This window comes from Aythya marila (assembly GCF_965140915.1).
Source record: "Aythya marila genome assembly, chromosome: 2".
NCBI classification, from domain to species: Eukaryota; Metazoa; Chordata; class Aves; order Anseriformes; family Anatidae; genus Aythya; species Aythya marila.
This window is the reverse complement of record NC_139043.1, coordinates 122,958,066-122,974,301: the sequence shown is the minus strand read 5'-3', so window position 1 is coordinate 122,974,301 and position 16,236 is coordinate 122,958,066. Positions and strand designations below refer to the sequence as shown.

At 35.8% G+C, this 16,236-nt stretch overlaps 1 protein-coding gene across 1 annotated transcript; it reads left to right on the top strand.

Moving 5' to 3' along the window:
* The first annotated feature begins 1,277 nt into the window (after nucleotides 1-1,277).
* On the top strand, nucleotides 1,278-15,992 carry LACTB2 (lactamase beta 2). Its single transcript, XM_082754865.1, has 7 exons — nucleotides 1,278-1,456; nucleotides 2,635-2,798; nucleotides 4,149-4,275; nucleotides 6,486-6,664; nucleotides 10,973-11,121; nucleotides 12,663-12,744; nucleotides 14,847-15,992. The coding sequence occupies exons 1-7, from the start codon at nucleotides 1,335-1,337 to the stop codon at nucleotides 14,888-14,890; spliced, it is 867 nt and encodes a 288-aa protein (XP_082610991.1). The 5' UTR covers nucleotides 1,278-1,334; the 3' UTR covers nucleotides 14,891-15,992.
* Nucleotides 15,993-16,236: the final 244 nt, after the last annotated feature.

Below are 16,236 nucleotides of genomic sequence, written 5' to 3'. Positions count from 1 at the left end.
CAGACTGAGAACTCGCTATGGGAAGAGGAGATACATTGCATTACAGTGGGATACACCACTTTGTCACAGATGGGAAGATGCAGACCTTTATTAGCATGCTGAAGTCTTTAATAGCTAATCTCCTGGCATATATTGCATGTTACTTGCCTACGTTAGGGTATAAGCACACCAAAAAAATTTGACATTTCATGAAGTTATGAAGTTCTGTTGAAGCCATGAAGTTCTGTTTTTCAGTTCCATGCCACGGTCTGAGTCGTTTTTATCTAATTCCTAAGTTTTGGAAGTTTGCCTCTCAAGATTGCACTTGAGAATATGCACCTCTTCAGAAAGCACAGAGAATCTGTCCTGTTTTGCCCATGCAAATCCTAGAAATGGCCCCAGATCACATTTATTTTCATATAATGAGCACTTAAGAACAATTTAAATTAAAAAAAAAAAAAAAAAAAAAGTGACCATGAAACTCTTTTTTGTGCTCTGTATCTTTATTATCATTTTAAAATACATATTTTTATAGATAATATATTATTTACCTCTACCTATTTTAACTATTTTATTATGGGTAATGTATGGAATCATTTACATGTATAAATTTACTTGTATAAACAACCAGATAATATTTGAAACCAGACCTTGAAATTGCTGACATTGGTAGTAGGATGATAGGTGGAGCAGGTGATCTTGAAGTTCTTTTCCAACCTTAATGATTCTATGATTCTATGAATATTGCTAAAGTTACCTATGTTAATATTAGTTGCATTAATTTCAGGTTAAAATTTATTTATCCTTCTTTTGCAGGTACTTTAAGGAGAGAACGAGTGTGCTGTAATGTCTCTAAGAATGCCAGTTGGAAAGTAATCAGGAGTTTCAGAGGGGGCGCTACATATCTGAATAGGTGAACTGTGTGGTGTAGACTGTAGAAGGCCGTTTGCAAACATATTACTATTTGTATGACAAGGACAAAATTTCACAAAACCGCAGAACGGCTGAGGTGGGAATGGGACCTGTGGGGGCCAGCTGATCCAAAACAGTTCAAGCAGGGCCACCCAGAGCAGGCTGCCCAGCCCCATGTCCCACAGGTGGCTTTACAAGATCTCCAAGGGGCAGACTCCACAACCTCTCCTGTGGTGTCGCCACCACGAACCCGTAAGAGCCGGGCTCCCCTCAGGGCCGTCCCAGGGCCCTGCGGAGGGCGGAGCGCGGGCCGGGAGGCGGTGCAGGGAGCCCGGCGGCTTCCGCCTCGCCGGTGTCGCCGCCCGGGTCGCTTTCGGTGGCCGTGAGGGGAACGGGGCCGGGCCGGGGTTGGTGGCGGTGGGGTGGGGATCGTCGCGGCGGAGATGGTGTCGCTGCTGCCGCGCATCGAGCGGCTCTCGTCGCGCGTGGTGCGGGTGCTGGGCTGCAACCCGGGGCCCATGACTCTGCAGGGCACCAACACCTACCTGGTGGGCACCGGGCACAGGTAACGGCACCGATCCGGCGGCGGGGGAAGGGGCCGGGGCCGGGCTGCCGCCGCCCCTCGGCCCCGGCCCCTTCCCCCGCCCGTTTTGGGGCCCGTGCGCTGCCTCCGGGGAGGGAGACGAGGAGCAGGGGGAGCCGCCATCGGGCTCGTTCGCCGCTCCCTGGCGACCTTTTAAAGAATACAATTAAAAAATAATAATAATTAAAAAAAAAAACACCGTTTTTAGAACCGGGCCCCCAGTGTCGAGGTCTCAGCATGCTGCCCTTAGGCTGAAGGGGAGCGGGTGGGCAGCTTGCTACAGGCCTCGGCACTGCCCGGTGGCACAAAACCGGTCAGAGGGCACAAAAATGTGGGTTTGTGGAGCAAAACGCTGAGCCCCTTTGTAAACGGTGCTGTCACGAGGTGAAATATTATAGAGGAAAGAGTCTTGGATATATTGCTTTGTGTGTGTGAAAGGATAAACCCTACCTCTCAAGTATAGCAAGCTTCAAACCCTACCTGTCAAATATAGTAAGTTTCCCATTAAGGAATATAAACTTTGAAAATTTAGCAGGTTTGGAAATATATATATATATATAAATCTATAATACATTATATTTATATACATACATACTACATACGTACACATATAAATACATATATAAGCTGAGGGAAGCCTGCCTTCCTGGACTTCACATAGTTTTGTGTGGAGTGACCCAAGCATCTATAATATCTCCCTGATCCCAACCTGATCCCAATAAATGAGTGCAGAGCTCCCCGATTTTGCCTGCATTAAGCTAGACCAAATCTAGCAAAACCTTGCCTTGATTGTGGTGGGTGGGTTGGTAGCAGAGCTGTGCCTAAAAGCAGGGTTTGAATGGTGGTGTGCTCAAATAATTTAAAAAGATGCTAGAGCCAGGATGGTTCTGTGTTAGTGATGGAATTAAACTGTAATCTGATAATCCATAAGGACTGAGAATTAAAATAACGTTATGTGGCTTTTAACTGGTTTAATGATTAAAAACTCTTAGTAAAATTTAGCTGGAGATATCCATTATTACCACAGTTACATGCAATGTCATTATTTTATTATTTTTTTTACCATTATTTAACTCATATGAGTACTCTAAATTCTCTGTGTTCTTTTGTGTGTTTTCTTTTCCTTTTTTTTTTTTTTTTTTTTTTTGGTCCATATGTAGAAGAATCCTTATTGACACTGGAGAGCCAGCTGTTCCTGAATACATTGGCTGTTTAAAACAGGCACTGTCCGAGTTCAACATCTCAATTCAAGAAATTTTAGTGACACACTGGCATCATGATCATACTGGTGGAATACCTGATATCTGCAAAAACATCCCTAGTGGTAGGCCAGATATTTTTATATATTGTTGAATTTATGTTAGGTATGTGGCAAGAAACAAGTTTTGTATAGTCCTTCTGTATGCTTCAGCTGGATTATTCTTCTAGAATCTCCATGTAAACCACATGTAATTTAACAGTACTATTGTAAAGTATAGAATGAGAACAGTGAATAATCTGAGTATCACAGTTGAAATACTACTTTTTTTTTTCTTCAATACCTGTGCATAATGTCATAGTGAATTTTTCTTACAAGTGAATAATAAGCAGTTTACACATTATTAAAAGATGTGAGAAAAGCTTGATACTCTCTACATTGACAGTAGAGAAAAATAGAAAAGAAGTTCCTTTCTACATTGACAGTAGTGACAAATTGACTATTACTTTTACTTGTGTAAATCAATAAGAAATCTCTGAAAAATAAACATGAATAACTTTGATATTTCATACAGAAGACCATAAGAAATAGCTGACAAGTTCTTAGGCCTCAAAACATTTGGAGAAGAAAGTAGGGATATTTACAGATAAATTCTGATGTAAAATGTGCATTGCGTGTTGATAAGCAGTAAGACATTTCTCTTTTGATATCTGAGAAGAGAATAAGCAATAAAAATAATACAGCTCATCTTAGTTCTGCTGGACTTTTTCACTGGCTTTTGTAAAGTTGTAAAGTCATCAGGTTTTGTAAAGTTGCCAGATGCACATCTTCAAAGAAGCCTGGGCACTACTGGAAACAACATGGGTGTCTTTGTGAGAATTTTGATCCTGTCGGCTCCTGAGCGTGACAAAGAAGACTTGCAAGGGATATAAATGCCTGGTTTCTGGGTTGCCATCCATACCAAGGCATTCAGCACATAAACAGTTCGGAATGATAGACACTGAGGGAAGTTTCAGGGCAAAAAGGCTCCATTCGGTGTCAAATAAATGTTGAATAGTGCTTCTGTGACTCACAACACAGAGCTTGAGCACCAGAGTCTTAGTGCTGTTCCAGAGACTTATTTTTTGGCTCTTGATGAGTCAAGAAGGAACAACATTTGCAAAATGTAATAATTACTGGATTTTTTTTCCTACTAATTTCACGAGTGCTTTTTCATCTTCAAAATTGCTGCTGGTACAGAGTAGAGTATATCAGATTCAGAGTACAGTAGTGAGACTTCACTGCTCTGTAACTCTAGAAGGTTGTTTAATAAACATAAAATTACTGTTCAGAATTTCTTGCTTCAAGTTTTGCAGTGTAATAGTGTGTAATGATTAATGGTACATCTACAAAGAGTAAAAGTAATTCTGTGGAGTTAACTTCATTAGTGACAAATTTAAAATATGAACCATTATTTTCTTTGCTTTCTTTAAACAGACTCTGAATATCGCATCTGTAAGCTTCCTCGTGTCCCTGACCGTGAAGAAATAATAGGAGAAGGAGGACATAAATATTCATATCTTAAAGATGGGGACGTGGTACAGACAGAGGGAGCCACACTCAGGTAAACACTAATTTCTGCAGCTTTGCTCAATCACCTTTTTCTTCAGAATTCTGGCACATATATGTATCTTAACTTTTAATGATTGGTAATCCATAGATCTGATCCTGTCAACATTTAGTCTTGTAGGCTTCCTATCATAATGCAGAAGGGTATGCTTACCCAGAGAAGTTGTTCTAATGAATGAGTATCAGGCAGGAATCAGCCTTTAGTCTTTGGCCTCGCCAGAGAAATTAAGAATATTTCCCTTGAAAAATAATTCCTTAGGAAAAAATCATACAGCATTTTATGTAATTTCTCATTACTCAAGTAGTCATGGTGTAAAATTAATACCTTTGGGGATGTTTATGTTGGAAAGATGGAAAAGGTAAAATATTTCCAAAGGAGACATTAAAACAAATATTTAGCATTGAAACATTAAATTTTAATCCTTTTAGCTGTCAGGTTCTTGCAAGGTACCAGCTGGGAGAAAATTCTTCCCAGGGAGCACATTGCCTATCTTGTTTGCATGAATGAGTCTAAAACGAATGCTACCCTCTGTCACACAGGCACCAAAAAAAATCGTTGCTCATTCTGTCTCCAGAATTCTTTCATCAACAAGGCATTACTCTTCTCAGGACATATTTTGCTTGTTTTGTTCAGTTTAGATGTGAATTATATCCCACTTGTAGAACATGCAGCTGGCTGACCAGAAGAAAAGCTGTAAAGATAAAGGTTTAATTTGACCAAAAGCGTTTTATTTTTTAAGTTTAAAACAAAATACACAGGGTGGGCATAAAAATATTGAAGACATAACTACTGTAAGTATTGGGACATAATCAACTTACAGATGGAAAACAATTTGACTCCAAGCAAGGCAGGGGCAATACATTTTGAAGTCTGCAGTTATGCAACCAAATTTCAAGCTTGACTAAAAGCAAATAATCTCAACTGGTTGTTTAGTCAATACTTTAAGGATAGATGTCCATCCCATTGGTTCTAAAATAACAATATCTGCATGTTACATTTCATGTTACAGTTAGCAACCTTCAAGTTCTAAAGGAGGTGTGCCAGGCTGCATTGGGTTCTTATTTGTTTGTTTTTAACATGTTAATAATGAAATTTCCAGGTGAAGTTTCATAAGGAACTGGAAGATACCACCTCCCACAAAGACAAGGTGTAACCTATCAAACTGATTTTATGTTGCCTCAGCAGAGCAACATACTCACATACTTTCTGCTGAACACCATGTTCCGTAAGAGGTGGGAGTCATTGCAACACACAGTGGTGTGCCACTGGCCTCCCAGCCCTGCACTGACTTGGCTGGGTGCTGTTTAGCATTGGCTTGTACGCCACTCTTAGCACCAGCTCTGTAAATTCATAGTCTCTGCTTTGATGCAGTGATTTTGATTGATTCTGTTGAATTTTAGTGATGCTGGTCCAAGTTGCATGTTTTCAGCTTGAATCAGAAGGCCTTCTGTCTTTTGAAAACTGTAGTGCAAGGATACTGCAGTGCAGCTCCATGGTAGCTCAGGTATACTATACATATATCAACTGTTCTCTAATGTGGTATTCGTTCAAGTTGGGGGGTCCTAAGTCCATACCTTTTGGATGTTTCATGACTTGCACATAGAACAGCTAAAAGACCACAATTCCTTGTATTTTAAGGTTCCACTCCACTGTGTTATGGGACTTTCAGAGTAAAATAAATTTGGGGAGACAGAATTTTATTTGGGTTGGGTCCAGTAGTATACAGTGAATTTCCAAAAGAATTAGCAAAATCACCCTTACCCTCTTTTGCCAAATACTATGTATATGTCATGAACTTTACACTTTTCAATCTAGAAATAACGTCATTTTTTTCTTTCTTAAAACATCAGAGTAAAGCCCTCTGTACCACAAATTTTACATGATTAGCAAGCTACCTTAATGTAATTTTTTTAAGTGTCATGTAATTCAGTGTATATTAGTGATGATGTTATGTGTTCTCTACATGGCCTAAGAAAATGAACTATAGTTAGATGAAATGATACTCTGTTTACGTTGACCTTCTGAGTACTACACTTTTTCAGACTTTCAATCTGACTTTCTTGGTACTATACTTTTTCTCATTCTTCTTGTAGACTACTCAGTAGGTGTATCATTTTATCATTGTTTCTAGCTTCTGAAAATTAAGCTACAAGTTCTGTATGACTGGTGTATGAAAAATTTACACTTTCATTGTTCTTCTTTAGAGTTTTACATACGCCTGGGCACACTGATGACCATATGATTTTACATCTAGAAGAAGAAAATGCTATATTTTCTGGTGACTGTATATTAGGGGAAGGAACAACAGTAATTGAAGACCTGTATGATTACATGAAAACTTTGAAAAGGCTATTAGAAATGAAGCCAGATTTAATATATCCAGGTTAGTTGTTCTATTTTGAACTGCTATATATTACTATATAAACTGTATCTTCTCTTAATACGTCAAACATCATTATTAATGTCACAACTACAGTTTATTACTTAATGTACTGCTAGCACTAAGCTATGCCGACTTAATAGCATGGAGTTTTGCAAGACTTAAAAATCTTTCAGCGATAGATGTCTTTCTTTCCTGTGATTTCTCCCTCTGAAGGTGAACAGATTATGCTTCTGTATTAAAAGCATACAGAGGCCAGGATCTTTTACTGTAGGAACCATAGAGAAAATTGGGTATACTTTTATTAAACTATCCATGACCCTTAATGTTACCCTGGAAGAGAAAAACAATAGTTGTTCTTTTGGTCCTCTGCAGCCCTACGTACACTGCCAATGTGGGTAGCTTTTGTTAGTAATGTTTTTAGGAGTGTTTGTAGTAGTAGTTAGTAGTAATAGCGTAGTTAGTAGTAGCAGTGTTAGTTTTTTGTTGTGTTAGTAATGTCTTGGAGAGAGAGATCTATCTTTTGCAACACAGATTAATCACAAATTCATCTTGAGAGGCTGCAGAACTGTCAAATGGTTATCTTAGTTAATGACTTAGCTCAAATTTGAACGAGAGCCAAGAGGTCGAACATCATGTTCTAAAAATAAATTGCTGATTCATTCGGTCTATGACATTGCTTTTCATTTTCTCTTCTTATCTCCCCCAAACCTTGGGAATGCATTTAATTTTCATATAAGCCATGTGTCTATTTGACAAGATTGGATTTTAAGAATTCTTTATGTAACTAAGGTTTAAGCTCCTCATTTTCTTTTCAGAGCTACATCTCAGGATTTTTTCAGACCTTTTCCATTTCATCTTGTTCAACTAGCCATTCTGAGTGACTCTCTATTCTCATTTCTGTCTTCCTCCATTAACCATCTATGCTTAACCTACATAGCCGAATCTCTTTTGTGTTCATTTTTAAAATACACTTATTCTGGAGTAGGTGTTCTTTAAGTGCTTTAAGATCTAAGATCATAAAAATGCTTAGTTATGGGTATTTTTTTTAAATGCTATTTAAGAAAAAATGCCATTCTATGTATTCCATGGATGTGGAGGCTTACACAGAAATAGTATTTATAGTAATTGACTGAACTAGTGGTAAAACTAAGAATATTTTAGCCTCCTGAGTCTCAATCTATTAATGAATGAAATGTTCTGCTTTCTTAAATATCTGGAAGGCATAATCTGTTCCTTCATTTGATTTCTGTCTTCCAAAACCCTATACCCCAAATTCTACTTGGTTTATCAGTTTTATCTGTTGCTTTTCACTTCTTCTTAGTCATTATTTATCTAGATTACACATTCACCAAGGTTGAATATTTGTCCCACTTGTCTGTAACTGTTTGCTACACTGTTTTAAACGTTTTCATGTTGTACTTGCAGTTCGAAAGACAGTGGGACATTATGCCATGCCTTTGATAAGTAGCTAAGCATTGAGATGGTTTGAAGCTAACTTTGTTTCTTTATCCATGCATCACAACGTGTACGTACAATCGTGTAAAAGATAACTACTGCCAAGTCAAAACAATTGTTTGTATGATTGGTGTGTAGTACAATAAAATGATAACTATAGCAGAAGGCAGTTTGTTTTACCAATACGTTCTGTATAACCTCAATACCTTGGTCTTACTGCAGTTTCAGATTTTCACAATTCTTGTATCATCTCTTTTCCCTGTCCATGCTTTAGCACTGACATTGCAGTTTGAGAAATAGATGTAGGAGAGCATGAATTTTTGTAACAAGGTGATTGCTGGCTAGGTGTTAGTAGCAGAACTTTGCCAATCCTTTACTTTTCCTGTTTTTTGTTTGCTTATTGTTTGTTTGTTTGTTTTTGTTTTTAATTGAATGTGGAAATTGCTTCTGGCAAAGTACTCATTGCAATCTATTTTACTGTTCATAGCTGAGAATCCTTGGGAAGAGAAAAGGGTGTTTTAGCCACCAGAGGGCTCCCTAACCTGTAATAATAAACAGTGTTACTTGATAATACAGAAAAAATGGTAGTTAGGAGTCTGTGCAAGATTTCATGAACCAATTATTTTCTTCAGTTTTATTCTTTGTGCTGTAATTTCTCATGTATAAACTTAGATAACCTATATGTCTTCACAGGGTACTATAAGAATAAATAGTTGCTGCTTTTTTTTTCTTCTATATAAGACCTGGAATAGACAGAGGTCTCAAATAATAGGAAGCTGTCTGATGCAACATCTAAGTTAATATTGGAAAGATGGTTGTATTGTAAGATCTGTTTAAAATTCTCAGAAATAGTTTAAGTATATGTGGATAATAATTTATTCATGAAGTTAACTATGCTGCTGTCCCTGAAAAATGATAGTGTGAAAGATCCACACCTAAATTTAAAACAAGCTTTCTGACGTAGTTTTAATACCCGTATGTGCATATGAAATGGCTGTAGACCATGTGGCATAGTGAATATGGCATTCTGTTACCTTTACAACACGTGGGTTCCATTCCAGATATTGACACTGGTCTTGTAGGCCCAGTAAGTTAAATCACTGGGAAGTGTAGAAACCAGTTTTAAGACGTCCTTGTGATTCCATGGCCATAATTTTGAATACTTTGATGTGACTTCTGTCATTAGAGAATGACAGAAGAGAATGGACAGTTACCATTACAGTGTCTTTTTTGTATATCTTAATGTTTTTCTAAATTTAAACTTCTGTTTTTATGAATGGCTACATACTTAGTAAACATAATGTTACCAAATATACTGTATAGGAACAATAGCTTCAGATTAAATATATTTGAAATAAATAAATATATGTGCTCATGACAGTATAGCTTTATATTGGCCATTTATTTTTTATTTATAATACTATCTTAGGCTCAGGATACACTTCAATGTACATTTTTAACTTCAAGTCTGCTGAAATGAGTGTATAAGTTAAGATATGCATAAGTATTTTTGACTCTTGCTAAATGATAGATTCATCTGACATTATTTTTTTATTTCACAAATATCATGAAAAATTGTTTGCTCATTTTCTATAAGCTGCCTGTCCTCAGGCAAAATAAGCCATAAATTAAAATGTCTTCAAGTTTAAAACTCATTTAGTCTGTCAACCCAAAACTATAAGCAAATAATGTAATGATTTTTTAAATGTAGTCAAAGAGACTCAAAATAAATTGGTTTGGATGATACCCAATAATTTCTAAAAGACAGTTATTTTTACCGTAGTTGCTGTCCTATTCATTTTATAAAAATTACTTAGCGTTTAGTCAGGCAGAGATGGAAGTTGCTACTGCTACTTCAGGTGAGGTATACAGGGAAAAAAAATTGAAACTTTGCTGTAAAAAGCATGTGATAAATATTTACGCAACACTGCAAGTAAATTTGTCCATAAGTAAATCATAAAGTTTAATTTGTGCACACGTAACTCCCGTGTCTGAAAAATATCTTGATTTCATCTGTTATTTATTGTATCATGAGGCAGTATTTCATTTTCCACAAAGGCTAGTGATTTATCAGTTAAGCCTTTTTCTAATTTTATTCAAAGACCTTTCAGTACGTTGAATGATTCTCATCTGCCTCAGTAAGTCCAGGAAAAAGCATGTGCATCTTGTTTATTACCTAGCCAGATCCACAGTGTTCGACATGTAGCCTTTCATGTGCATTGCTTCTTCCTGCCCTGGCACGTTGGGATTGTCACACTGGTTTTTGATTATATGTGCAAACATGTATGTAGGGGAGTAAAGTATAGTGTGTGAGTGAGTTGTGAAGATCTGTACTGGAAAATTTATCTGTCACAATGTTACTTCCCTCACCTCTGTGTTTTCTGGAGTTAGTTACCCTCCACAACAGGAACAGTAGTACAATACAGGAGTCTTTGCCTCAGCCATTACTCTGCAGAGACCAGTATCAGTTTGTCATCAATATCAGTATTCTCTGTGGGGTGTGAGTCAGGGAGAGGTAATATAAAAACCTGACTCTCAAATCTATTTAGTAGTAAACTCCTTTTTCCTTTTTTCTTTATTGACTAATCTTTATCTAAGTATTTCCTTGCTTTCCTTATACCACTGGAACTATTCCTTTTCCAAATTCAGACTTTTTAAGATCTTCTAATTCCCCTTTCCATCTTTATGCTATTCAAGTGCAGAATGTGATGCAGACACTCAATTTAGTCTATTTATATGAAAAGAAAAAAAAAAAACACTACCATAGTTTACATAAGAATGAGTCGATTATTCGATAGCGTACTTAATTCCAAATGTAAGTAATATCGCTTTGGTACGTGTGTTTCAATTTAGGTCATGGCCCAGTAGTACGTGATGCAAACACTAGAATTCAAGGATACATTTCTCACCGAACTGCTCGTGAAAAGCAAATTCTGAATGTTTTCCAGAAGAATGTTGGAAAATCATTTACGTCCTCAGAGCTCCTAAGTATGGTATACAAGGTAATTCTTGATTAAAAGATTATAGATTAAACTAAAGAAATTGAGGTTATGTTCATAAAATAGTGTGTGACAGCCTAAGTATTTGGGTGAATATCATGGTACCTTTTTAAAAAGAAGAAGAAAAAAGCTTTAAAAGATTTCTGCTTGTTCAAAATGCATGTGACTGCCTTGGATTGGGACTGAGATGATTGTCAAAAATTTCTTCTTTCACTATTTAGATGAGTTTTGTTTCATAGGACCAAACAAAAATACAGTTTTAGTGCTTGGTTTCAAGTGGAAATTACAAGATGACTGTTAATGTTTGATATGTCAAAGTGCGTTTGGACTCTCCTGACAGATTGGTTGGAACGTGTAGTTCCTGATTAATTGGCTTGCGCTTTCACAGAGATGGGTATTGCTCTCAGAAGTCAGGTAGCTTTTGTACGTCATTAGACAGGCATAAAAGTCCTTGTTTGCTACTTCGTTCCTCATGTAACCTCAGTAATTTGAACATATGGTAAGGGGATTGTCCCTTCTAGCAAACAGAGTTCAGAGAGATGCAGCATAAGCTTCAGAAGATGCCATAGTTGACAATGGCTGTGCTGTGTGAAGAGGTCTGTAACAGCTTCACAGCTCATTTTTTCATGGTTCTACAAATTCCTAGATTCCAAAGGAGTGACTACAAGTCACACTGAACATTTTGAAGTGCTGATGTACCATTAACTGTGGCTGTTTATTTAGTTCTTGCAGTTTTCCTGCCTGAAATACTGCAGTTTTTAAGTACGTAGCTGTTCACATGCTTCTGTAAATCAAAAACCATTTTTCCTGTCATTATCAGATAAGAGTGTTTTTTTCAGTACTACTAAAGCTTTAACGTAAAAAATGTCAGAGCTTTTTAAAGATATGCAATTTATTGAGACAGTTTTCTGAGGATTTCTTCTGACAGACTCGTGTTATTCGGTGAAGAACTTTTGTAATTTTCAAAAAGGAGATTTTACTTAGATTATGCTGAATAAAGGAATTTTGAGAAATATTGTTTGTTGTTACTTTCTTAGCACTGATTTTTTTTTAAGATACGCTTTGTCCTCCTGAAACTGTTTGCATACTGATTTACAAATACTAACTGTTAAAGGACATTTAAACTCATGCAAGTAGTATCACGAAATAGAAGTACTATAGGTATCTGGAGAAAGGCCTCTTTAAATTTGTCATTAAAACCTATGGAAAAATGCTCAGCTACACCAACAACCCAGTGCCAACTAAGTTCAGTAGAACACAGTTGAGTTGGCCAAAGTCTGGATAATAGAAGCGCATGATGCAAAACTTAAGAACAGTAAACAAAAATGTGTTATTAGGCTACTAGTTTAAATGGTGCAAAATTGGTTTACGTATTCTATGCTTTTGTCACTATACATGTAAAACTAACTGAATGTTCAACATAGTAATTCAGAAGAGGAAAATCTATGTTAATAAGCCACGATTTCCATATATTGAAAAAAATCATTGGGCAATATTGAAAGGTATTTAAACAAGTACAAAACTCATATTTGTATTCCCCTTAGGACATTCCTGAAAATTTACTGCTAGCAGCAGAAAAAAATCTCCTAGTCCACTTGAAGAAGTTGGAAAAAGAAGGAAAAGTGTGTAAGTTGTGGGTAGTGGGGTGTAAGGACAGTCATTTTCATTTCAATTTTCTGTGTCCAGGGTGGGGGGAGAGGGAAGGGTCAGAGTCTAATAATATAAATAATATATTTTTTTATCATTATATCTTCTGTTTATTTTAATGATAAATCAGGTAGTAGGCTCAGTATTGGTTCAAAAATAGAGATTTTTTAATACTAATAATAATAGTAGCATGATTTTTATTCCAAGAAAATAGATTAGAATCATGCAAGCAGTTATTTTTATCAAAGTTTGGAAAATAATGGTTTTAAGCATAGTTTGTACAGAATGCCATTGAAGCTTACCAACATGATACTGCACCAGCAGTAATTAAATGTGATCTCAGTTGTTGGTTATTGACATACACTATTGAGTCTAGACCTACACGTTTCTCCAACTTGGCTATACAAGATTGCTCCAGGGTATCAGATACTATGGATTAAACTTATCCCTTCCCTTTCACTGCTGGAGTAGTTCAAGCAGCAACATTTTCTGTTTAGATGAAATAGTGGGTAAATTAACTTTCTCTTTACAGGTAGACTTGCAGTCTTTGATACAAAAAACTTAAAAGACTTTAACTTAAACGTTAAGGAATTGATTTGTCTGAGGAAGCTAGTGACTTTCATCTCTTTAAGCCAGTTTTGCTCAGAACTTTTTCATGTTTACTGGGCAAAAATCACTCAGTTTTCCTCAGAAATCACCTTTGAAATTTGAAGAGAGAGCAGATAGGGAGCTTCAGTCAGATACCTGTTCACAAAGTAGCAACTGCTTGAAACAACTATGAAGTAATTGAGGAGATATATATATATAAGGATATATATGAAGTTCTAGAGGATATACTAATCAGAGGAATTATTGTGGTTCTTTTACTCGAGTTGGAGGTCCTTGATTTAGCTGCGTACTCCAGCTTTCCCAGAAGCACAAGAATTGCCTTTTAAAGTTTTTTGGTTTCGTTTCGTTTTTAATCTTCAATTTGTGCTCATAGAGAAGGAAGAAAGCAATCTCATCAGAACACTTGGGAGTTTCTTGTGATTATCTCAACGGTGTGGAAACAGTTGCTAACTTTTTCAATACAATCTTAGACCCAGTTCTGTAATACACACTTAACATCATGTGACCGCTGTTAGTTTTTCAGTTCAAATTAAGGACATCTGTTAAGGAAAATTGATTCTATTGGTTCTGAGCATGTAGCATAGAAATGCTTGCATACTCACTTTACATGCTCATTTGGCTTTGATACAATGTCCTTACAAGCTAGTCTGAGTTGCAGCATTTCAGGTTTTGTTCTCATTATGGAAGACTTGAGCTGCAGTCATAACACTGTTTGCTTAATTTTCACAAAATATTTTCCCAAAGAAACGTGTTGTCAGTGTTGGTAATAAATGTGACAGCCATATTCCACTGTTACTGGAGAGCTACTCCATGCAAATTATGGCCATATGCTGTCTGCTGCAGTCATTAATTCACCACTACATTCTAGGGATTGCAGTTTATGTGGGTACATAACTTTTAAAGCTACAATTAGGAGTGATAACTGCCTTTAATGATTTACTTTTCTCACTTCAAACAGAAAAATAATGCCTTATATACAGGAGCATGGCACAATATGTGCATTTAACTTTCTCCCATATTTGGATGATTGTCATTGTTTTGCATTTTTAAAAGACCGCTGCTGATGAAAAAGAAATAATTTAACTGTTGCTAATTTAGCAGCACCTTTTTTCTCTCAAGTTCATAAATTTCAAAAAATATAGCAAGTGCTACATCAAATTTATTAATAATCTAGAAATGTTAATATCCTGAACTTAAAACAACTGTAGGATTATTAAACCCTTTTTTATTACTCATGCTTTATATCACTAGAAGTTACATTGTGATACAGATAATGTTTATTAGCTTCCATTAAAATTCAGCACTGGCCTGAAGGAAAGTATTTTAATAGACAAGCTGGTAGAGTTTAATTTTTAAAAATGACATAAACAGAAATGTACACATGTACAAGTTAAGGTTTAGGTAGTCTAATGTTTATACATAGCATGTAAGTGTTAATTTGTGAATAATTTGGTCTTTTTTTTCCTTAACAGTACGTGATGCATCTCCCAACTTCAGATGGAGAAACAATTTATAACTTACACAAGATTGCTCAAAAACGTTCTCGATCTGCACAGTTGCTGCATGAAAAAACAGAAAGATGATTGCAGATGACATGTAAAATAAAAATTAATTCTTCTTTCATTTAAAAAAGTACTAACAATTTAAAAACAATGTTACAGTCAGTTAAATGATAATTTTCATATTCTACTTTATGGGACTTTAAAAATGTATAGTTACTGAGGTAAATAAATAGAATGACTGTGAAGAACTGAGTGTTACCTCTGGTATAAAATGCCAAGCTTTATCGTTGGTCACAGAAGACAAATAGCAAAGCCTAAAAACTTAATAAATCAAAGATATAAATCTGTAGTAAAAAGAATAGAAAAGATTTGAAACTAAAGTTGTTTGCATTTGCCTGTGCCTTTGAAAAGTGTCTTTTTAATAATTTACCTGTAAATTCTAAAAAACAACCAATTTTTGTTAACAGGTGGAAATGCTGGGGTTTTTTGTTTGTTTGATTGTTTTTTTTTAATTTATGTGCCTGTGAACATTTTTGCTGGTTACTCACTGAAATATGTTTTAACAAATGCTGAAAGTACTTCCAGACTTCTCTGTTTTCTCAGGCAAACATGATTTCTGTGAAATTAATTCAAGATTCATCATTAATTTTAACCAATTAATGTTAAAAAAAAAGATGCACAAAGTTAGGGCAGACTTAAATTCTATCTTCTAAATTTCTTCTATAAGAAAGGGATTAAAAAGCTGTGTAAATTGACATACCTATTGTGCACCATATGAGGTTAAGTTTTTCTATCACGTTATAACTAACAAGCTTCAAATTTTGCTATTAACTCCATTTAAACTACAAATATTTTAACTAAAGGTTGTATTTGATTGTAAAATACTGTATAGTGTGTTAAAATGCAGTGCTTGAAAATGAATTAAACTTACAGTTCAGTTTTCCATGTAGCTTAAACTTTCAGAATAATGTATAAATATTTGCATTACTTTGTGTATTTAAAATGTATGAGTTTCTTATGATTTATACACTCTTTTAATGCTGGTCCAACTTTAAAAAAAAAACGAGATATGAGATGTTTAAAGGTACCGAAGACAAATACATGTCCTTGAAAACCTTTCAAGTCCAGTCCCTTCATTTGTGCTTGGGTACTTTGAATAGGCATGGCTTAAGAGTTTTCATTATCTTATGAAGTTGATAGCATTTGCGCTGATATCTGAGCCAGATCCAATACAAAAATAAACCCAGGAACAGTGATCCAAAGCTGAAAACATATTCTGAAGTAATAACAAACCACTGAAGAGGGGAAGTGTTAGCTTTCTGCTCTATAAAATGATGCTTTTTGTAAACTTTCTCCATCT

Coding starts and splice junctions, on each gene's coding strand:
- LACTB2 (XM_082754865.1), top strand. CDS start 1,335: ATGGTGTCGCTGCTGCCGCGCATCGAGCGGCTCTCGTCGCGCGTGGTG. Junction 6,665..10,972: donor GCCAGATTTAATATATCCAG/GTTAGTTGTTCT, acceptor GTTTCAATTTAG/GTCATGGCCCAGTAGTACGT. Junction 12,745..14,846: donor GGAAAAAGAAGGAAAAGTGT/GTAAGTTGTGGG, acceptor TTTCCTTAACAG/TACGTGATGCATCTCCCAAC.